The 24934-nt window shown below is 44.5% G+C and overlaps 1 protein-coding gene across 1 annotated transcript in view; it reads left to right on the top strand.

Annotated features, from left to right (window-relative positions):
- CRTAC1 (cartilage acidic protein 1) overlaps nucleotides 1-24934 on the top strand; it is a 603594-nt gene that overhangs the window by 356129 nt on the left and 222531 nt on the right. Inside the window, exon 5 of the mRNA XM_040437595.1 lies at nucleotides 7266-7422. Coding sequence (XP_040293529.1) covers nucleotides 7266-7422 — 157 coding nt within the window. The remainder of the gene's footprint in view (nucleotides 1-7265; nucleotides 7423-24934) is intronic.

Raw genomic sequence — 24934 nt, 5'->3', positions numbered from 1 at the left:
GGGCAATGGAAGCAGAGATCCGGAAGGCCGAGTATGTGTCACCTTAGCACGTGCACAGGTACCACAGGCTGACACATAGTCCTCAATACACTTACGCAACCCCGGCCACCAGAATCTGCGAGAGATGAGATCGACAGTCGATCTACTCCCAGGGTGCCCAGCAAGCACCGTACAGTGATTTTCCTCGAACACCTTGTGACGTAATTCGGGGGGAGCAAACAATTTCCCCTGAGGACAAGAGTCCGGAGCATCCTCCTGTGCCTCCAACACCCTGGCCTCGAGATGAGGATAAATAGCGGATATAACTACCCCTTCAGATAAAATGGGACTAGGGTCATTAGACTCACCCCCCCCAGGAAAGCTACGTGACAAAGCATCCGCCTTGACGTTCTTAACCCCAGGGCGATAAGTGACGATGAAGTTAAATCTGGTGAAAAACAATGACCATCTGGCCTGCCTTTGGTTCAGTCGCTTAGCCGACTCCAAGTAGTCCAGATTCTTGTAATCCGTAATTACCGTAATAGGATGAATTGCTTCTTCCAACCAATGCCGCCATTCCTCGAATGCCAACTTAATGGTCAGCAATTCCCTATTCCGCACATCATAATTCCTTTCAGCAGACGAGAGTTTTTTAGAAAAAAATGCACATGGGTGCCATTTACTGGGTGAAAGATCCTGCGACAATATTGCTCCTGCCCCAACCTCAGATGCGTCAACCTCAACAATAAATGGCTGAAACACGTCCGGTTGCACCAGAATAGGGGCCGAAGTAAAACATTCTTTCACAGCAGAAAAGACCTGCAGCATCAGACCAGATAGAAATATCAGCACCCTTCCTAGTCATGTCTGTTAAAGGTTTAACCACCGATGAATAATTCAAGATAAATTTACGGTAGTAGTTGGTAAACCCCAAAAACTGCATAAGCGCTTTTAGATTTTCGGCTCGATCCCAGTCCAACACGACACGGACCTTCTCGGGATCCATACGAAAACCTGAGGATGAGAGCAGGTAACCCAGAAATTGCACTTCCTGTACAGCAAATACACACTTTTCCATCTTAGCATACAACTTATTCTCTCTTAGGATCTGTAACACCTGTCTCACATGATGCTAATGAGTCTCCATATAAGGCGAATAAATAAGTATGTCATCAAGGTATACAACGACAAACCTCCCCACCAGATGATGAAAGATATAATTCACAAAGTGTTGAAAAACCGTAGGAGCATTGGTTAACCCAAAGGGCATGACCAGGTTTTCAAAATGACCCTCAGGGGTATTAAATGCGGTCTTCCACTCATCCCCCTCCTTGATCATTACCAGATTATATGCCCCCCTCAGATCCAATTTAGAGAACATCTTGGCACCGACAATCTGACTAAACAAATCCGGAATCAAAGGAAGGGGGTAAGGATCACGGACGGGTAATGCGATTGAGCTCACGGAAGTCCAGACATGGTCTCAGGGTACCATCCTTTTTCTTTACAAAGAAAAATCCAGCAGCCACTGGGGACTTGGATGGTCTAATATGTCCCTTTGCCAAACTCTCGGTGATCTTTTCTCGCATAGCCTTTCTTTCAGGTTCCGAAAGATTATACAACCAAGATTTGGGCAATTTAGCTCCGGGAATAAGATTGACGGGACAGTCATACTTCCGGTGTGGAGGCAACTCCTGATTACCACTCTCAGAGAAAACATCAGAAAATTCTGAAATGAACGAGGGTACAGTTTTAGTGGTAACCATAGAGAACGATGCATTAAGACAGTTGTCCATGCAAAAATCACTCCAATCGAGAATCTGTCTCGCTTGCCAATCGATGTTAGGGTTATGTTTGCTTAACCATGGTAAGCCCAACACCAACGGAGCAGGCAGACCCTCCAACACATAACAGGAGATAGATTCCTGATGCAAATCACCCACTCTTAAATGAATGTCATTCCCTACCTGCGACAGGCATTTTTGGGCGAGAGGTGCTGAGTCAATTGCAAAGACAGAAATACTATTCTCTAATGCATTAGTAGTCAACCCGTGAATGCGTACAAACTGTCCATCATTTAAGTTAACTCCTGCCCCACTGTCGATAAATGCTTCGATTTTCACAGTTTTGGACTCTAGCGCCACCTCGGCAGACAGGAGAAAACGGGTACTACCAGTAAAAGACAAAAGTAGGTTTTCTTATATTCTAATATTCACCAAATGTCCCTTCTTGCCACAACAAAAGCAGACTCCTTTCACATGACCCAAGCTTTTGCCAATAGTTCCAGGAGTAGCTCCTCCTAACTGCATAGGCTCATCACAAGGCACAACCACCCGTGTCTCTCCACCATAAGTGTCAAAGGAAGCAGTACCCTTATTGGACAGTACGTCCTGAAGGTGAGGACCCCTAGATCTCTCCCTCAGGCGTCTATCAAGACGTACAGCAAGAGACATAGCTGCTTCCAATGACTCAGGATTTTCATGAAAAGCCAATGCGTCCTGCAGTCTCTCAGAGAGACCCTGGCAGAATTGGCTACGGAGAGCAGAATTGTTCCACTCTGTATCCGTAGCCCATCTCCTAAATTCTGAGCAATAGGTCTCTGCAGAACGTTCTCCCTGCCGCAAACCCCGTAACTTGGTCTCGACCTGAGAGATCCGATCCAGGTCATCATAGATAAGACCAAAGGCTCTAAACAATTAATCTACCGACCGGAGGGGCGGTGATCCGGTCAGCAGAGAAAAAGCCCAAGATTGGGCGTCCTCTTTTAGCAATGAAATAATCATACCCACACGTTGACACTTATCCCCAGAACAGTATGGACGCAGCCTAAAGTATAATTCACATGACTCCTTGAACCGGATGAAATTGTCACTACCCCCGGAAAACCTGTCCGGGAGAGCTACCTTCGGTTCAGGGCAGGCCTGGAAACCACCACCGGAACCAGCAGCCTGTGGACTCTGAATCTGCAAAACCATCGCACAGAGGTCTGCTACCTCCAAAGTCAAATTTTGCAGCTGTTTGACCAGTGCAGTCATAGTATCCATAGCTGCACAGATCAGAACAAAAAATTGGCGGTATTGGCTCTGGATAATGTCACAGATGTTGTAGGAGAGAACACCAAAAGACAACCAGAAGGAAGGGAAAAGACACTAGGCCTCACCGCTAGGGAAGGAAAAGGGTCACCACCTATAAAACCCTGCTCCTTGCCCTAACTCCTATCCCTATGGGCACCTCTTGATGGTAGAGATGCCCATACACAGGAACCTAGAAAACCCTGGTGGTCCTCAGATGCCCTAATAGTAATGACAGGGCAGAGACAACCTGCTCCTTCCCTGGTGAAGGAACCAGCGTCTCGCTGAGGCCTAGTAAACAACAAAGGTAGGGGGGAATACAAAACACAACAAGCGGAACACTTAACTTCTGAGGCTGATGGATGATGGACGAACAGGACTTCACCACGAACCACACTCCAGCGCTTCCAAAAACCAAATTAAGCTATCCAGAGCAAGGAGTAATGGGTAAAGTCAGACTAAATAGGGGAAGGTGAAGGTCACATGATCCACACCTGAACAGGGGGTGTGGACATACCAGCAACACACAGACAAAGTGAAACCAAAAGAGGCTGTCAGATAACTAATGTGCAGATAATCTTTCAGACCTTCTCAAACCTGTCACCGGTGTGACAGTCAGAGAGCAGAGATAAGGAGTCCATCTGCTCCTCAGATGACGGAAAAGACAAAGAAGCCACAGGCAGCTAGTAGAGCATGTCAGCTCTGTACAGAAAAAAATGATTCCATATTGTTAATAAAGACCAATTGAAAAAAAAATTTTTTTTTGCTCAAAATAAGCTAGATTACTTTCACTGTGTCCAGGTGCTGACACCATAACAGGGCCTACAGATCCAATAGAAGACAACTGATTTGGAAGTTATTTTATAGCCAGTTAATTTTTATTGGGTCCCTCTATGATCTATCCTCTCTGCAGAATAATAACAAAGATGTGGTTATAAATGAAGATGGGCATGGGCCCTCACAATCATTTCCTATAGTAAGTCCAAAGAACCCCAGTCCAATACTGGATGTAAACGAAAAAAGACAATTTTATTATCTGCCCAGAGTACCCCAAACACTGCATATTTTGCCTCATATACCTATTCTTCAAGTCAGCAGTTTTCTTTCCCCATTGTCAGCCTCACTGCATCCTTGCAGGATGTTTACATGCAGAACTTCCTGTTTTCATTAGCTTCTTGTTGTGTTTTCTAACCCATTCCAGCATGCATTGCTCTGTTTCACAGGGCTAAGTAACATGGAGAGGTGTGCTACTTTAAATGGAAAAGTGTGGCAGGCGGAGTAGACCCAGAGAAACATTACAGAGCAAAGCATGCTGGGATTGGTTAGAAGACCCTGCAGGAAGCTGATAAAAACAGGAAGTTCTTTATGTAAACAACCTGCCAGGATGCAGAGAACAGGGGGAGGAAAGTGCTCACATGAAAATAGATATATGGCAGTGTTTGCAGTACTCTGAGCATATAAAAAGTTTACTTTTGAAACCAGAGATCTCCATTAAAGAAATAAACGTTAAATAACATTTTTAAAAACTGGCTTCTGCACTTTTTTGTTTGCTTTCATAAAATGAACCAAAAACATCCCTATACGCATCCAGTCTTTCACCCCAATGCATTCCTGTATGGTTTATTTTATAGGAATTAACTACAAGAGTTTTGTATTACGGTACATACAGTGCAAATAAGCCATCTTTATTGTTTCTGTTTATGTTCCTTTTGCTGCAGAAACCCGTCCTCCCTCCTCCCATACCGCTTTATGTGATAGCCTTATTAGCTTATATAAAAAAGTTCCTTATACACTTCATGAATTAATAGGAGATATCCTTTGTCCTTTGCTTCCCAGCTTACATTTTAAAGTGCTACTCAATACACCATGGCTATGAGATAAATGTTTAAAATGGCTAAGAAGGGATTATATGGCTGAGTGGTTTTTACTGCATTGAAGCGCCACTATATCACCTTAAGTGGATGTATGTCTCTTACGTTGCAAAGGCTTTTCTAGCAATGAACCCTCCAAAATCCTTTGTAATAGCATTTTTTTTTTTTACAAGTCAACATCAGGACTCCCATGAATTACAATCCGCTGCAATGAACATACGGTATCTGCCCTAGACCGTCGCCTTGTCCTTTGTCTACAAAACAGCTACCCGTAGCTATACATGGTAGAAAATGGCATTTAACGTTGGGTATTAAAGCCACTAATGCAATAAACAGATTAACAGAATTTATTCTGCCACCCTTAAAGCGTACATCAGAGTCTTAGTACATTACGCCGTGACACGTTCATTGCGCTGTCGATAAGGCAGGGTAACCGTGCCGTACTGCGGCTCTCATTTACTTGGAATTACAAGTGCTGCCTATATAGCTTTGCCTATGGTTGGAAGGCTTTCTTATTGCTGTGCTTTATATCTGGGCCGCGAAAGGGAAAGTCGGCGTAAACAAGAGAGAGAGGCATTTTGGCAAGTTAGGGCTGGAGCATTTCAATTTCGTTTTACTGCCTTACGTAGCGAGCTGATGGGGCAGTAAATGAAACGAGCATGACGCTCTTGTCGTGGTGCGGTTTTCCATAGTGATTGTAACCACCCTCTATTAGGAGAGCACTGCTACAATGTGGACTATTGTAACAGTGCTCTTCCAATTTATTCTCAAGTGTACCTTTTTTACTCTTTACTTTTCCTTTTGCCTCCGTGTCCCGTTTGGCACCTTAAAGGGTACTCAGCACATAAAAAATGCAGTCTAATTTTCGGGCAACATGTTCTAGAGCAGGAAGAGCTGAGCTGATTGATGTAGAGTTTTATGTGAAAAGATTCAAAATAGCTTGAAATTTAGTGGTCGTGCTCATTCTGCGCTTAGGAGTCCAGTGGGCGGCCCTAATCAGTGACTGACAGCTATGACTAGATGTAAAAGGACACAAGACAGGCTGTCAATCACTAACAGGACCATCTATAGGACTCATAATCATAGAAAGAGCACAAGAAGCACCCAGATATCAGTGTTCAGTGTGTTACCATCTGATCTCATGTTATAAGAAAGCCTGTGAGTCCTGCTTTCCCTGCTAACTATAAAAAAAAAAGCCTGAGAGTCCTGCTTCTCCTGTCCAGTAATAGAGAAAGTCTGTGAGTCCTGCTTCTTGTGCCGACTCCAGGAGAAAACCTGAGTCCTGCTTCCTCGGCCCACTTATAGGCTTTCTCCACTCATAGAGAAAGCCTGTGAGTCCTGCTGACCCACCCACTCCAGGAGAAAGCTTTGAGCCTTGCTTCCCCCACCCACTCCAAGAGAAAACATGTCAGTCCTCCTTCCCTGCCCACTCATAGAGAAAGCCTATGAGTCCTGCTTCCCTCACCCACTCATAGAGAGAGCCTGTGAGTCCTGCTTCCCCCACCCACTCATAGAGAAAGCCTGCGAGTCCTGTGTTCCCTCTCTAATAGTTATTGTGCACTCAATCAGCCTCACCACAAAAAGGTAGATCAGTTACTGTGGTAGGAACGGAAGGATGTTGTTGGAGAACAGTGAGATAAGTTTTTTAAAGTTTTGTAGGTTTGTTTTTTGTTTTTTTTGTATAACAACTTGTACATGTATATAGAAGAAAATGGTGAGTCTGAAAAACCGAACCTCACGTATTCTCCTTTAGTTGATGATTTGGTTGAGAGGCAAGGCAAGTGTCTACAGACACCAGACATTTACATGTGAATAAAACGACACACTGAGAGAAGCAATTTCCCTGGAACACGCACTTACCTTGTAGCAGCAGCCATGTCATTTAAGAAAAGTGTGTGGTTTACTGTGTATGATATATTCTTAAAGGAGCAGTATAGCTACAGTCAGCGTCTTATAGAAAAGGAGCTCTATTAGTGGACAGGGGAAGCAGGACTCATGGGTTTTCTCTATTAGTGGACAGGGGAAGCCCAGGTTTTCTGTATAGGTCCTGACTCCTGACATCAGCTACACAGCCTTTTACATGAAATTACTGAATGAATTCCTACATGACTAAATTACTCCAAACTCAGGATCACTCCTTTCAGCTCTGAAAATATGATTATTTTGCTATACCTTGATGATACATCTCCTGACGATACTTAACATTGAAAATAAATCAAAGAGCAAGCGGTGGCCCTTCCTTAGAAGCAGTGCTCTCACGATAGTAATATTTATCATATACTCATATGTGCATCATATGAATGTGTGTAATATGTTCTGATTCATTTTCTGCTTTTCCTTCTAGGGCACTGGGAGATACTCCATCTATATTGCAAACTATGCAGACCGCAAAGTGGGCCCCCATGCCTTAATTGAGCTGGACGAGGTTACAAGTGACGTAGCTAAAGGAATAATTGTGCTCTCAAATGTGGCAGCTGAAGCCGGTATTAATAAGTATACAGGTAAGGGCGGACATGCTGTATGTAGAGTCACCCGTGACTGTAAAAAAATAGGTTGAACTTGGAGGTGGTAGTACTGCCTGTGAGGGTTATATCCAGGTACATGCCACCATCCCCTTCTTATGTAAGTAGTGATATAATGTTGAAGGGTGGTCTTGATAGTTAACAGGATAATTATTAGGTTATTTATCTAATACCTGATTCATATTATGGCTGCTCTGTGACGTCCACTGCCCTTGGCAATTTAATGAGGATTTTAGTTTGGTTCAGTAGAATTATGTGATGTTGATGCAGTTTAGGGTACTATACAGATCCTAAAACCTGATTGTGTCAAACCTGCCTAAATTTATGTTTAAAGGCTATGTACACCTTTGGGGGCATTTTTTTATTGCTGCATTGTACTCATGTTGAGCTAAAATCTTTTTTTCGTTTGGTATTAAAAATGTTAACCTCTTTCCCTGTACAGTCTTTAGATTCTTCAGTATCAGGCTCTGAATTTTTACTGTTTCATCAGGCAGCTACTTATCACTGATTTCTGACCTCCTAAACACTCATTTTAGCTCAATTCTTATCTTACTGCTAAAAATGTGGCTCAAATAAGTGTTTATGACTAGAGATGAGCAAACTTCTGTTTTAAGTTCGGCGTCTAAAGTTCGGCTTCCGGTTAGCGGAGGATCCCGATATGGATTCCGAATTCCGTTGTGGTCCGTGGTAGCGGAATCAATAATGGCCGATTATTGATTCCGCTACCACGGACCACAACGGAATTCGGAATCCATATCGGGATCCTCCGCTAACCGGAAGCCGAACTTTAGACGCCGAACTTAAAACAGAAGTTCGCTCATCTCTATTTATGACCTTTTGGTAAATTAGAGATAAGGTTTATTAGATGACCAGCGCAAAATGCAAGTATGATTCACACAGCTAGACAAACTGAATATTTTTAATAAAGACCAAATGAAAAAAAGATTTTTAGCCCAAATTGAATAAGGCAATCATAAATTAATTGTCCAAAAGGTGTAAATACAGTAGCCTTTAAGAAATCTAATTAATAATGCAGACTGAGAATAACATACAGTAGCTTGACTGGTGCTGTCCTTCACTCACTGCGCCTGTGCCTAATACAAAATGGACGGCGCAGGTGCGGGATTTGCGGCGGGGCAAGGAGGAGACTGACGATGTCAATCACCTTTACAAGGGTGTGCCAAACGGTGAGAGGACGGAGCCTCTAGGTGCTGCACCTAGAGGCTCATTAGCATATTATAAAAGTAATTATTTATTGTAAACGGCGGCAGGCACTGAGATATAAGTCATACAGTTATGTTCTGCTGACATTAGCACATCGCTAATATCAGCCAGCTTCATAACGGTTTTTCTGATGACAGAAACCCTTTAAGAATCCGCTCCCCCACCCTCTGTTCCTGAAGTTCAGTGATCATTTATTGCACTAAACGCACTGAAACGTATAGCATTATTGTGACTGCTTGGACACCGCTTTCAAGTGTTTGCACAAATAAATTGAATGGAAGAGTTTTGTATTTTTCTAACTCGATAAATTGAGCTCCTCTCCTTTAACGATGCCCTGGACAGCTACCTACTCTGCCTGCCTTCTTGCCTGTTATGTATAAGGATTAATTTTAATGTTAAAGGTTATGTACACCTTCGGAGGCAATTTTTATTTATGATTTCTTTTTAACTATTTTTGGATAAAAACCATATTTTCAATTGTCCTTTATTAAAAATATTGAGCCATTCTGTCACAAAGGGTTAACAGTTTTTTTTAATAGTGTGACTGGTACTTTTACTTTCACTTTGTGTCGGTCATCTAATAAACATTAACTCTAAACTACTAAGGCTACTTTCACACTAGCGTTTTTTGGGGATCTATCATGGATCTGCAAAAACGTTTCCTTTACAATAATATGTCTTCTATAGCCATGATGGATCCGTCTTGAACACCATTGAAAGTCAATGGGGGACTGATCCATTTTCTATTGTGCCAGATTGTGTCAGAGAAAACGGATCCCTCCCCATTGACTTACATTGTGTGTCAGGACGGATCTGTTTGGCTCAGTTTCATCAGGTGGACAGCAAAACGCTGCAGGCAGTGTTTTGGTGTCCGCCTCCACAGCAGAATGGTCAATGAGCGGAGGCAAACTGATGCATTCTGAGCGGATCCTTTTCCATTCAGAATGCATTAGAGCAAAACTGATCAGTTTTGGACTGCCTGTGAGAGCCCTGAACGGATCTCACAAGCAGAAAGCCAAAACGCTAGAGTGAAAGTAGCCTAAGAGGTCATAAACACTTATTTAAGCCACATTTTTATCAGTAAGATAATGACTGAGCTATAATGGGTGTTTATTATGTCAGAGAGCAGAGATAAGGAGCTGTCAGCTTCCCAACTGAATGAAAAGAGAGAGAGAGAGGGTTTCTAGAGCATTTTATCTTAAAGAGTACCTTTAATGGGTCCAGACATTATGAAATAACTAGCAGGTTATGTAGGGCATAGTGCAGGGATGTAATATTGCTTACTAGTTTGTCTGGGCGCCGCTCCGTTCGCCCGCTGTGCCGCCCGTTCACTTTTCCTGGTATGCTAATGAGCATCGGTACAGGGAGGAGGAGACTGCCCTGTTTCTCAAAGGGCGTGTCCTTCTCCCTGGCTGTAGCACGGTCCAAACGCAGTGGAGAGCGTCAAAGCCAGGGATAAAAACAAATATATTTGTTATTACATCCCTGCACTATGCCCTACATAACCTGCTAGTTATTTCATAATGTCTGGACCCATGAAAGGTCCTCTTTAAAGAGTTACTGTATTTTTACACAACTTTATATAAATATTCACACAAATTAATATGAATATAAATAGTACAGGTGATCACAATAAACTTTGTAACATGTTTTATCAGAGAGAAGTGTCTAGTTCTCATGTTATCAGCTGTTTACCTCTCCCCCACTTCTTTGCTAATTGTTTTTCACTTTGAAATATGATTCAAATTCCATCTGGTGATGGAGAACCTCCACAGGAGGATCATATTACCCATGTCAATACAAGTCTATTGAGAGGGGGAGGGGGGAGGAGTGAGCAGCAGCATGAGTATAGGCAGAAATCACAGAGAGAAGACACTGTACAACTGTTACACAGTAGATTTATCTCAGCACAAGTGTTAAATTCCCAAACTACACAGATCAAATACTTCTCTGTAATGTCGTCCGTGACACTGGGGCTGCTTCTGAGTGATTAAGAGAAGGTTCAGGAAGAAGCTTCTCCTCTACTTTCTATGTGCAGTGGATGGCTGCTAGTCTCCACCCACCATGTCTGAGACAACTGCAAACTAGACATTCACTTTGCACAGAGGAAACTGCTAAAAAATGCCAGATAAAAGTGTTATTTCTCATTTACACACACTGTGCTACGGATTAATGCAGAATGTGTTGAAAGGTTAGGTATGCTTTAACCATTGCTGCTCAGCAGAGCTGTAACTGGAGGCTTCTGGACAGCCCCCTCTCCCACCTGCCATGTATAATTCTGGTGGCTTACTTTATGTGGCAGAGGAGCATTTTGGTCCAGGTGCAGTTGCTACCTCTACACCCTCTAAAGCTTCTCCTCCGCTGGCCAATGATCAGAGCCACCATAATATGTTTTATTGTTTTCTTTGACGCAGACTGTATATCCTTATGTATTTACTGTGTCTCCAAGACTGTGCCTGACAGTGACAGAAATACAAATCGCTTAAACACCTTTCATGTAATAGATTCCATGAGGAATTCTAAAACTTGAGCCGGGTATAAATGATGCAGTTAAATCTCCTCAGTCGTGCTATGATTGATCTGGACTATAGGGCTTTGCAGCTTCAGGGGTTGCAGTACTTCATGTTCAGAACTTCATGTCCTAGAGAATTACAGTTCTGCAGTGTACATTTAACTCTGTAGTGTCCTGCATGTGAAATGCCTAATAAAATCACTCCCCTTTATTTTGCTACCTTTTTATTTTTTACATTTTTCTTTTAGGTGGTTGGAATCTGGTATACCATCCTTTGTGCATTATTTTTCATTTTTCTTTTGTGTTACTTTGTATTTAGAGATGAGCGAAGTTTCGAAAAATTCAATTAGGCAAATTCACCGAAGTTAGCCAAGAAATTAGATTTGTAACAAATTAATTCATCATGAATTGCTAAATCAGGTATACCCAGGGCAGGTTTCGACCATGGTCCGGTGAATAACCGCCCGGCCAATTAGCCCGCAGATGCCTTTCATTTAATAACGAAGACCACACTGTTGTTATCGACCACGTGGCACCTTTAAACAGGGGCTGTTGCTGGTATGGGGTTTGGCTGGTTAGGTGGGGGCACAATATGCTGGCATACCCACTTCTCCAACCCCAGCGCTCTCCTGCTCTACAGGTGGGAGCCCTTCTTCTGCCATCTGCTTTTCCTCCTTTTCCACATCATCTAATATCGATGAGAATATGTCATTAGGAACATCCAGCTCATTCTCTCTCTGCATCGTGCTAACTTTTCGAGGACATGAAGACTTTGAAGGATAATTTGGAGAAGTAAAGCCAGCAAAAGATGAGGATGGTCATCATTAAGACTTGGCCCCACTAAAGGGTGCAGACTGGATGGTATTGGTTGGCACTGGAATAAAAAAGGCTTACGTCTTATTGGTATTGAATTACATTTATGGCTGATGTAGGAATAAGTAAATGTAGGAATAAATAAATAAAACTGACACAGCATAAGTCTCCCTGCACTCTCCCTGCACTCTCCCTGTACTCTCCCTGCAGTCTCCCTGCACTCTCCCTGCAGTCTCCCTCTCCAATATCCTTCTATTAATCATTTTCAGCAACACTGTCCCTAGTGCATAAGCGCTTGCCATGTCTCTCCCTATGCTCAGTTCACACGAAAATGTCAGAGACTGCGCGGGATCAGGCTTTTATAGGTCTGTGACATCACAGGGGAAGGCTACCTGTGCATTGGCTGGCTAAATGACATTATGGGTGATCTCGCATTCCTGGGCTTCTTACTTTCACTTTGCAAAACGTGCAGCCCCATTTAAAAAAAAAGAAAAGATTTGTTACCACGAAACTCAAAGAAATTTGTATTCGTTGTGAATCGAAGTTTTCCTAAACTTCTAGCCAATTCAGCTTTGAGTGCTTTACTTCTCTCAACATTATTTTTTATAGTTTTTATACTTTTTTCTGCATTTTATCAGACCAATGGAATGTGGATTCTAAACTGTACAGTTTCCTGATGGCTTCTGCTTCAGACTATCCTTTCTCATATTTTCTTTAGCGTATGTTGAGCTATCAGAAGAGGTCTCAATAACCTCTGGAAGTTCAAGTGGTCAGGGATCCCAAGTTGTCAGCTGACTGCTGGAACTGCATAGCACATCCATGATGGTGTTGTCCCTCCTCCAAAGCCTCCTCCCTTAGTTGCCTGCAAAATGTGCATAATGGGTTACCAGATGGATGAAGGGAGATGTGAGGAGCTCAGTGCGCCCTGACCAATTGAATGAATGGGGCCCAAATATTTCAGATGGCGTCTCTGACCTCTGTACTAAAAAGCTATGATAGGCAGCAAAATTTTGTAAAGCATTACCAATGTCATCAAGCCACCTGGTGATTGCATAGGCATAGACTTCTATGTATACAGCTCATTGTATGAATATGCATGTGTGGCCCCATGACCATATGCAGGGGCGTAGCTAAAGGCTCATGGGCCCTGGTGTAAGAATTCAACTTGTGCCCCCTTCCCTTAGAGCTTTGTGGCAAGGGGCAAGTGTGCACCTAGCCTTTCTGCTGCCTGAGGCAAAAATTGCAACAGCACCCCCCCATGCGAAATTCTCAACCTAACCCCTTCCCTGCAGCCCTTCTGTTAAAGACATACTTGGAAAACATTACATACAACGCTACAAAACATACAGGGTAATACAGCGCCCCATACCTCTTACATCCACTGACGTCTCCTATTGTCACGGTGGGGAGTGAGGAAAACCCCCCACCGTACAATATAAAGAGATAAAGGGGAAGCAGCTAGGCCAGGAAGGCAGAATCAGGGAGCAGGTCACCTCCTATAGCATCCCTAATCCTCACCCTAACTCCTCACCGTATGAGCGGACCTGGATGGTAGGACGGCTCATACTAGGATACCTATGGCCCTGAGTCGCCCTGATAATCCCTCAATAGGAGCAGTGGAGAGATGACCTGTTCTTCTCAGACATGGATGAACAGGAGTCTCAAATGGCCTAGCAGCAGGGAAAAAGGAAGCCCATACACAGATAGAGCATCGGCACTAACCTGCCGAAGCCTCCACAACTGGAACCCGTGCATCAGTACAGGAGCCCGAACACATAGCAGGTCACAGTACAAACTACCACACAGGAATCCGGCATACCAACTCTGCCAGAGCCCTCCATGCTCACACAGTGCATGGCAGCCCCAAGCAGCGCTGCATACAGGCTTATGGTTCACCCCTCCGGGAAACCAGCTCCCTCGCGGAGGTAACACACACAAAGGGAAACCTCTTGCACACATGCAGGGACAAACACCAACAACATCCCAGACATGCAACAACAAACAAGACGTACAACAAACCTCCAACTCAAACCCACACCATAAACAACACACCAGGAGGGGAAGGAAGACAAGGAGGAAACACACAGAAACTGGGAAGACCTTGATGACCACAATGGTGGCCCTCACTGGACAGATGGTAAAGCCAGGAGCAGTGAACAACCAGCACACACCCATCCTGGAGGAACACTAAACTACAGGCATCCAGCAGAAGCTAAACAGCCCAAAGCGACCACACCCAATCAGGGAGGTAACCCTTACAGCACCAGACAGGGGAAGGCACACACCAGCCACCACGTTGCCACCGGCAACAGCATGCATGGCAACCATGTCACAGCGCACACAGCCAAAGCCAAGACACTGTCACCACATGCCAAAACAGCAACACGTTGCCACCGGCAACAGCATGCATGGCAACCATGTCACGGCGCACACAGCCAAAGCCGAGTCACTGCCACCACATGCCATAACAGCAACACGTTGCCACCAGAAACCGCAAGCATGGCACAAGTGTCACGGCACACACCTATGATGTAGACTTTGTCTTTCCTCATCTTCTCCATGCATACCAGACCACCATGATGATTCCCTTCAGCTATCTTTTGTCTCTGCAGAGTTTGACAAACAGACATCTTTAGTTTACTACTTTTCCATCATCCTGCCACCCCCAATACTGTGCCTGCTGTTCTCTCCAACAATATACTGCAGAAACAGTCCCCCTTCAATTCTTGCCACACAGTGCCCTAAAAAAATAACTTCACCCAACAAAAAATGTCCCTGACACGCTGATACTGTGCCAGGGTGCCCCCCACAGTGCTCCCCAAAGTCCCACTAATAGAAATAATTATCTGCCAGAATGCACTTAGTGTTAACAGTGTCCCAATGGTAATAATGCCCCCATTGTGCCCATACTAGTATATCATGTTCTCCATAGTCCTCCAGTATTAATAATTCTCCTTATAATGTGTGCCAGTAGAAAAAATACCACAATATAATGTACACCAGTACGAAAAAATATCCCTTTATAGTGTGCGCTAGTACAAAAAAATACTGCTTATAATGTGTGCCAGTACAAAAATGTTCTCTTCTGTGTGCCAGTACAAAAAAATGCTCCCTCTTATTGTCCCCAGTAGAGCCATTGTACCCATAGCGCCCTCCATAATGTATGCCATTGCAAGGAAATGCCCCCTTATGTGTGCCAGAACAAAGTGCCCCTATTTAGTGTTTCTATTGGATGCCCCCATAGATGCTGATTTTTATGTCTTTTTGGACAAAGTGTTGGCTTGCGCATCTCATTTGTGGGGTATGGTTCTGTTTTGTTCCTGCTTTCTGTGTTCGTATTTGCTTCGAGAGGGTTTTGTAGGTGCAGTAGGAAAGGGCTTGTTCGTAAGTGTTTTTTACTTTGAGTAGGGAGTCTGGTGTGGTGTAAAATAGGGCTACTCTTTCAGAGCAAGGAGGGCAGGTGTGGTAGTCATATCTGGGGTCTTACACTTTTGTAAAAGAGTAGGTGTGGACGGTTATCATATTTGGGGATGTTAAGTTCAATAGGAGGAGGGGATGGTGTGGTTATCATATTGGGGGCCTTGAGAGCTTCATGATTATTTGTCTTATTCTGGATGGGGAATTACAGTAGGTTATATATTCCAATGAAATGTGAAGTCCTGTTTATTGAACAGTTGTAGCAATTGATACTAATTAGTTTTCACTTTATTTAAAACATGGGTGCGTCTTATAGTGTGAAAAATTCTGTAGATAGGTAGATACATAGATATGAAATAGACAAATACTGGTAGATATTAGATGGATAGATACAGATGCAGCCGAGCTAAACTTCCTGGTTAACGCGTTAAGTAAAGAATGGCAAGAAAAAGATAACTTTTCATTTGATTCATTGGTTTTGTCCCAAGGTAACCAAGATAAATCTGTGCCATGTGTTATCGGAGTCAATTTTAGCTTGGCTACATCTGTAGATAGATAGATAGAGTAGCAAAAAGGCAGTACTCCAAAATCAGCAAAAAATGAAGAAAATGCTTTCATTCATTTGATTTGGTGTACTCACTGTATTATGTATAGGGACATGATGATTATGTGCACAATTGTATGAATACATTATGATTAGGGTTTAAAGAACCCGAACTGTAAAGTTTGGATTCGTACCTAACTTTATGATTTTTCTACTGCATATGTAACAGGGGAAGGGAAAATAATATAGGTAATCCGTCTGTGAGTTCAGTGACCCAGGGGGTGACATATTCACATTTTTTTCTGTAAAGTACCCCTGTGCTGCATATGTGAGTGTAATCAATTCAGTAAATGCATCTGTTAGATTCTGGGGAGAGAAATTAATATTTTTTTGCTAAAAAGTACATTTGCGCCCTGCACTGCATTTGTGATAGTGAAAGAAAATCAGTTCAATCCATCTGTTTAATTGTGGGTGAAAAAAATCATCTTTTTTTCCCCATAAAGTACCTTTTACGGCCTGCACTGCAAATCTGATAGTGAAATAAAATCAGTAAATCCATCTGTTTCACTGTGGGTGAAAAAATCTTATATTTTTTCCATAAAGTACCTTTTCAGCCTGCGCTGCATTTCTGACAGTAAATGGTAAATACTGCTGTTATATTGTTGTTTGAAAAAACACCCTTTTTGTGCTAGATAGTACATCTGCAGCCTGCAGTGCATTTCTGACAGTCCACTAAAACCGTTAAATACTGCTGTTATATTGTCGTTTGAAAAAAACTCACTTTTTGTGCTATATAGTACATTTGCGGCCTGCGCTGCATTTCTGACAGTCTAATAAAACCGTTAAATACTGCTGTTACATTGTTGGTAGAAAAAAAGCACACTTTTTGTACTAGATAGTACATTTGCGGCCTGCGCTGCATTTCTGACAGTCCACTAAAACCGTTAAATACTGCTGTTATATTGTCGTTTGAAAAAAACTCACTTTTTGTGCTAGATAGTACATTTGCGGCCTGCGCTGCATTTCTGATAAAACCGTTAAATATTGCTGTTACATTGTTGGTTGACAAATTCACATTTTTTGTGACCGTGAAGTAATTGTATTAAATTAACTGTTGTGTGACTTCAAGAAATTTTTTCTCTTTATGACACCGGCACAGCCTTACTGTCAGTGAACTTAATTGTTGACTATTGGCGGTAACATTGTCGCCTGACCGTCTGTTAGTTTGGTGGGTGAACACAAAGAATGAGGAGAGCGTCAAATAAGGGACGTGGCCCCGGTCGTGGTGCTGCTGGTGTTGGTGGAGCTCCTGTTGCAGGAAGAGGATGTGATCGATCTGTGCCAGCTACACGCACAAGTGAAACACCTTCCTCAGGTGCGAGTAGGCGACAGAACCTTCAAAGTTATTTGGTAGTCCCGAATGCCGCTCTACGAATGGTGAGACCAGAACAGGTACAAGCGATAGTAGATTGGGTGGCTGACAGTGCCTCCATTGCCTTCACATTGTCTCCCACCCAGTTCCCTGCTGAAAGATCAGAGTTGGCACCTGCAGCTCATGGCCATCAGTCTTTCACCTCACCCCCTTGCAAATCAGCCAAGCAGTCTGAGCCCCAAGTCATGCAGCAGTCTCTTCTGCTTTTTGATGACTCTGCTAGCAGTGTTTCCGTGGGCCATCCACATAGCCCTGCCCCAGAAGTGGAGGAAATTGAGTGCACCGATGCCCAACCACTTATGTTTCAGGATGAGTACATGGGAGGACCACCGCAGCACGTCTCGGATGATGGCGAAACACAGGTGCCAACTGCTGGGGCTTTCTGCAGTGTGCAGACCAACAAAAAGGGCAGGGGTAAAGACTGGGTGGAAGATTATGTGGAGGACGATGAGGTCCTTCACCCCACATGGAATCAAGGTCATGCGAGTGACCTGTGTAGTTCGGAGGAAGAGGTGGTGGTCGCACAGAGCCACCAGCACAGAAAAAGAGGGAGCAGGTTGCAAAAGCAGTATGCCTGCTACTGCCCACTGCACCAAGGAACCGAGCACACCAAAGCCAGCTCCAAGGAGTTCCCTGGCGTGGCATTTCTTCAATGTGCTGACGACAAGACACAAGTGGTTTGCATGCTGTGCAATCAGAGCCTGAAGCAAGGCATAAACATTCTAAACCTGAGCACAACCTGCATGACCAGGCATCTAAGTGCAAAGCATGAGCTGCAGTGGAGTAGACACCTCAAAAACCAAGAAAGGTCTCTGGCTCCTCCTGCTTCCTCTTCTGCTGCAGTCTCGGCCTCTTCATCCCCCTCTGGAGTGACAGTAGCACCTGCTACCCTGCAAACAGAGGATGTGCCAGCAACGCCACCACCTCGGTCACCAAGCATCTCCACAATGTCCCATGGAAGCGTTCAGCTCTCCATATCCCAAACGCTGGAGAGGAAGAGGAAGTACCCCCCCCCCCCCCCCCCCGCTACCCACCCGCGATCCCTGGCCCTGAATGCCAGCATTTCCAAATTCCTGGCCTTTAATATGCTGTCATTCGGTCTGGTGGACATGAACAGTTTTAAGAATTTGATGGCGGTGGCTGTCCCACAGTACGTTGTGCCCAGCCGCCACTACTTTTCCAGGCAAGCCATCCCTTCCCTGCACAACCAAGGGGGACAAAATCAGGTGTGCACTGCACAACGCCATCTGCGGCAAGGTCCACATAACTTCAGATATGTGGACCAGTAAGCACGGTCAGGGCCATTATATCTCCATAACAGCATACTGGGTAAATGCAGCGGCGGCTGGGCCTGAGGCGGATAGCAGTATGTCCATCCACCACAGAGGATTGCAGTGCGTTTCTCTTTGCCTCCTGTTGCTTCCTCCTCCTACTCTGCTTCCTCATCCTATACCGGCTCCTCATCCGGTCAGCGTAACACCTTCACCACCAACTTCAGCACAGCCAGGGGTAAATGACAGCAGGCAGTTTTGAAACTTATCTGTTTGGCGGACAAACCCCACACTGCGCAGGAGCTGTGGACAGGCATGGAACAAAAGACCGATGAGTGGTTGGTGCCAGTGAGCCTCAAGGCCAGCCTGGTCGTGTGTGATAATGGGCGAATTCTCGTAGCAGCTCTGGACCTAGCCGGTTTGACGCACATCACTTGCCTGGCGCATGTAATGAATTTGGTGGTGCAGAGATTCCTGAAAAATCACCCCAATATGTCGGAGCTGCTGCAGAAAGTGCGGGCCATCTGGGCGCGCTTTCGGCGTTCTCACCCTGCTGCTGCTCGCCTGTCAGCGCTGCAGCGTAACTTCGGTCTTCCCGCTCACCACCTCATATTCGACATGCCCACAAGGTGGAACTCCACCTTGCACAGCAGGCCATAGTGGAGTTTCCGCTGCAGCACGCACAGGTGAGTCGCTCTGCGGAACAGCACCACTTCACCACCAATGACTGGGCCTCCATGTGAGACCTGTGTGCCTTGTTGCGCTGTTTCGAGTACTCCAACATGGCCATTGCCTATGATGTCATTCTCAGCGTTACTATCCCACTTCTATGCCTCCTTGAAAAAACGCTTCGGGCGATGATGGAAGAGGATGTGGCACAAGAGGAGGAGGAAGAGGGATCATTTACAAGGGTTTCAGGCCAGTCATTCACAAGTGGCTCCGAGGGTGGGTTCCTGCACCAACATAGGCCAGGTACACAATGTCTAGCCAGAGCACAGTTCTGGAGGATGAGGAAGTGGAGGATGAGGAGGAGGAGATGGAGGAGGAGGAACCGTGTTCACAGCAGGGTGGCACCAGCTCATGGCCATCACTGGTGAGTGGATGGGGGTATGCAGAGGACACAGACGATACACCTCCCACAGAGGACAGCTTATCATTGCCCCTGGGCAGCCTGGCACACATGAGCTGTGTCTCCGCAATGACCGCCGAGTTGGCCACATTCTAACTTGTGCTGATTACTTGGTGGCCACGCTGCTGGATCCCCGTTACAAGGACAACGTACCGTCCTTACTTACGTCACTGGAGCGTGATCGGAAGATGCGCAAGTACAAGCGCACGCTGGTAGACGCGCTGCTGTTGGCATTCCCACCTGACAGCGGGGGCACAGTGGAAGCACAAGGCAAAGGCAGATGAGGAGGAAGAGGTCGCCAATGCAGCTGGAGCACCAGCAGCACCTCAGATGGCAGGGTTAGCATGGCCGAAATGTGGAAAAGCTTTGTCAGCACGCCACAACAACCAGCACCACCAGCTGATATGGAACGTCTTAGCAGGAGGCAGCATTTCAGCAACATGGTGGAGCAGTATGTGTGCATACGCCTACAGGTACTGAATGACGGGTCTGCCCCCTTCAACTTCTGGGTCTTCAAATTGGGCACATGGCCTGAGCTTGCCCTTTATGCCTTGGAGGTGCTGGCCTGCCCTGCAGCCAGGTTATTGTCTGAACGTTTGTTTAGCACGGCAGGGGGGGTGATCACAGACAAGCGCAGCCGCCTGTCCACAGCCAATGTGGACAAGCTCACGTTCATTAAAATAAACCAGGCATGGATCCCACAGGACTTGTCCGTACCTTGTGCAGAATAGACATGTATACCGGCCTCACCCAGCCATTGTTGCACTCCAGCGCACTTTCTCTTTGTTTTATTTTTTATATTTCCAAATGTTTTGGGGTCTACCCAAATTTAAACAAAAAAATTATAATAATAATAAAATAAAAAACAAAACAAAAAACCAGTGTTGGCTGCCTCCTCCTCTTCCACCGCCGCTTCCACCTACACCGCCACATCCACCACCTCCTCATCCGTCTACTCCATATGGACCTCCTCCTCCTAGATCAAGATTATTATTTTTTATTTTTACATATTTTATGTTATTTTAAGTCATTTCCCTATCCACATTTGTCTGCAGAGCACTTGCCATGCTCTTAACCACATTTTGCTGCCCTTTGCAGCCCTCTAGCCCTTTCCATGACTTTTTTAGAGCCATTTTAGTGCTCCAAACTTCGGGTTGACTTTAATGGGGTTCGGGGTCAAGTTTGGGTCCCAAACTTGAACTTTTTTGCGAAGTTCAGCCAAACCCGGCGAACCCAAACTTCCAGGTTATATATATAATCCAAATAAATATAACGCAGCACTCCTTGGATAAAAAAATGAAAAAATTTGAGATTTATTCAACACATGTTGATACAGACAACGTTTCAGCTCTCTCACAGAGCCATTATCAAGCCAAGTGAAACATACAATAAAGTGACTGTGCATATATAGAGACATTGCAGGAAGTAATCAGTGCTAATTTCCTGATTAGTTACACACTGGTGCATATAAAAACTCAGTAAAAAGACAATTCATTCTCATGTGACAATTCATGGTGTAGCAGCCTTCTGACGCTCTCAGGTAAAGTGCATCACATATCCGTAATTATCTTCAATTTCTTAGTGCTTCATGTAAAGTGCAATCGTGCTTCACCCAATAGTGATAGTAGTTAAAACATCCATGGCTCGCTCCATCACAATTCACGCCTGTAAGAAAACCGCAGATCACAGGAATCCATAAGCTTCAGTTACCTTGTGCTCTCGCCGCGCTATATCAAAGATGGAGCATCGCTCCATCTCGGCGTGTCACTCTGCTTACTGCGCCTGCGTTACCCTCGTGGCGTAGTGCATCATGAACCCGGCGCTCGGGGCGGGTCAGTATCGCAACATGCAAATGTTTGACTCCGCTTCCAACCCTGTGTGTTTCTGTATATCACAGGACGAATCATTAGAGAGGCATTATAGTCGCCGCATGCGGACATCTGGCCAATTGCCAGTGTCCCATCATGTAGCGAGTCCATGCCATCCATCACTATATACATTAGATCTACGCAGCCAGGCGCTACTTGCACTGAAGACAACAGTAACTACTTTGCAAAGACACAAGCCTAGGGTATGTAATCATTGTAATTGTTACCTAAAAAAAATATTAATATTAATCACTATCTATGTCACCCACCCGGAATATTTCCCAGTGTATTTAGCAAATAGGCACTTGCATCCATATACTCACACATTAAAGTCTCTCTGTAATAATGGTAACGATTAATATTATAAGGTAACTGAAAAGGATAAAACCTGGATAAGCGATCTCTCCTGTAGGTGTCCACAACTCACCATGAGTAACTGCGGAATATAAAAAATACCAAAATGAAGTAACACAATCCTTATATCATAAGTATCATATACACTAACTCTAATGTCGCCAGAAGCCTGGGTCGCGGCATATTGCGGGCCACCTCCTGCATCCCTCAATTTATCATTCCAGAGGTCACCCTAAATTCGATATTTAACCCTTTGGGTTTAAGTGTTTCCAAACGATGGATCCACCTAAGTTCGCATTTCTTTAGGAGGGACACTCTATCTCCCCCCCTCCTCGGCATGGCAACATGATCAAGTATCATAAACCTCAGTTCTTGTTCTTTATGTTTATACTCTCTAAAATGTTTGGATACCGGAAGGTCTTTACTCTCATTTCTAATACTGAATCTGTGGTTGTTCAAACGCGTCTTTACGTCTGTGGTTGTCTCCCCCACATACAGCAGCTTGCAGGGGCACCACAAGACGTAGATCACCCATGAAGAATCACAGGTGAGGTCATGTCTAATTGTACATTTTTCTCCTGTTACTGGGTGTACAAATTCCTTCCCTTTTTGCATCAGTTTACAATTTACACAATTGAGGCAGGGATAACTGCCGTTATTTTTGGTCTTAAAGAAAGTCTGACGTATGCGTGCTTGTTCTGGAACACTAGTCCTCACCACTCTATCTTTAATGTTACGCGTCCTTCAATAGGACATCAATGGGGCCTCTTTAAAAGCTGACATATTAGGGTAACCACTTTGTAATATACCCCAATGTCTCCTGATGATCTGTTCCACCTTAGCGCTATCTTCATTATATGTGGATACAAAAGGTATCCGGTTGGAGCTTTGCTTAGGGTGTGATTTTTTCACCTCCTCATGAGGGATTGATTTTACTTTATTAATGTGTCCCTTTACTAATGCTGTGGGATATCCCCTTTCCAGGAAGGAGTCCCCCATTTTTTCCAAGGCTCTATTTAAATGTTCTTCCTCATCCACAATCCTTTTAACTCGTAGCATCTGACTATATGGGAGCGAATTAATCATCCTAGTCGGGTGACAACTTGCAAATTGTAGCAAAGTATTTTTATCAGTTTCCTTGACATGCAAATCTGTATGTAGCTGCCCATCCTTCATGTATACCTGTGTGTCCAGAAATTGTACTCTTTCACTGGATGCCACCAATGTGGACTTGATATGCTCATCCATACCATTAAGGAACAAATGGAACTCCACCAGAGCATCCTGGGCTCCTGTCCAGATGAGGAAAACGTCGTCTATGTACCTCCAGTGTATATGATACTTATGATATAAGGATTGTGTTACTTCATTTTGGTATTTTTTATATTCCGCAGTTACAGGGCCGTAGATAATTTTCTTTCCTGGTGGGGGGTTCAGCTTTCTCAAATTATAAGACTTTATCTAGCAGACACACCAGGGTTGGAAAAAAATATACCAGCCATATCATTCCTAAACCAATCCTTTACCTTGAGCAATACCGATTTAGTTGGTTGACACCATATGAAAAAACATGTTTTAAAAAGACTCGTAATTAGTACCTACCCACTGCACATTTTCATTGAGTATTTTCAAAAAATACTTAGTAAAAATATGCAGCAGACACCAACCAAAAGTCTATTTAAAATAAACGAAAGTGGGCCCAAATCACCTGGACTGGAGCTGGACTAGAAAATATGAATTTATACTGTAGCCTTAGGGAGGGGGGCTATGATTTAATTTTTCTAGTCTCTTACACTCTCTCCTCAACAATAAAGAAACAAACGCAATTTCTTATGGAAATTAATTACAAGAGTGAGCTAGCATGTGATGTGTCATGCCTGCCATAGCTGTCACTCCACAGTCACACATGCTGCAGCATCCATTCCACATGATGTGTGACTGTGGACTCAGTCTGGAGTGACAGTCTATGGCACACATGACACATCACATGCTAGCTTACTCTTGTAATTTCCATAAGAAATTGTGTTTCTTTATTGTTGAGGAGACTAGAGTGTGAGAGACTAGAAAAAATACATCAAACCATGCAGCCTGCACAATAAGTGATGTGGACCAGCATGGTGGTGGCCAGTTCCCTCAATTGATAAGAGTCTGGGGGCTGAACTAAATATATGAATTGACACTGTCTGTAGCCTGGTGTGGGCCCGGGGGGTGGGGGTGGGCTTTGAATCTTCTTGATTTTATTTTTTAACTATTACTTTTACTTACACTAGTGCTCCAGAGTCTCTGTCTGTCTCTCTCTCTCAAACTACTTCTTTTTCTTTCTTCTCTCTCTCTTCTAATCTTCTGAGATCTCCAGGCTCTGTGCTCTGTCAGCCGCCGCCCAGGAGTAGCAGGCGCGCGCAGGCAGGAAGCTGGCCGGGGTCCAGCCGTACGACAGGTGGAGGCGGAGCCTGAAGGCAGCGTGCATGCCATGTGATCATCAGCGTCATCCCTGCCTGGCTGCCCTGTGTGTGTCTGTGAGTTACTTGTGCCGCCGTACCTGCCCCCCTGCGCTGCCCGCCCTGCAGCCTCCATCACCTCTCTGTGTGCCGCACTGCCCGCGCCGCTATTGCAGGCAGCGGCACGCCCGGGCCGTTCTCTGGCAGACACTCTGGGGGGGGTTTGAACCCCCCTATCCCCCCCCTTATCTACGCTCCTGCGCAGTTACTCATTGTGAGTTGTGGACACCGACAGGAGAGATCGCTTATCCAGGTTTTATCCTTTTCAGTTACCTTATAATATTAATCGTTACCATTATTACAGAGAGACTTTAATGTGTGAGTATATGGATGCAAGTGCCTATTTGCTAAATACACTGGGAAATATTCCGGGTGGGTGATATAGATAGTGATTAATATTATTTTTAGGTAACAATTACAATGATTACA

Source organism: Bufo bufo, chromosome 6 (assembly GCF_905171765.1).
Source record: "Bufo bufo chromosome 6, aBufBuf1.1, whole genome shotgun sequence".
NCBI lineage: Eukaryota > Metazoa > Chordata > Amphibia > Anura > Bufonidae > Bufo > Bufo bufo.
Note: the sequence above shows the minus strand (reverse complement) of the source record. Positions and strands in the feature narration are given on the sequence as shown.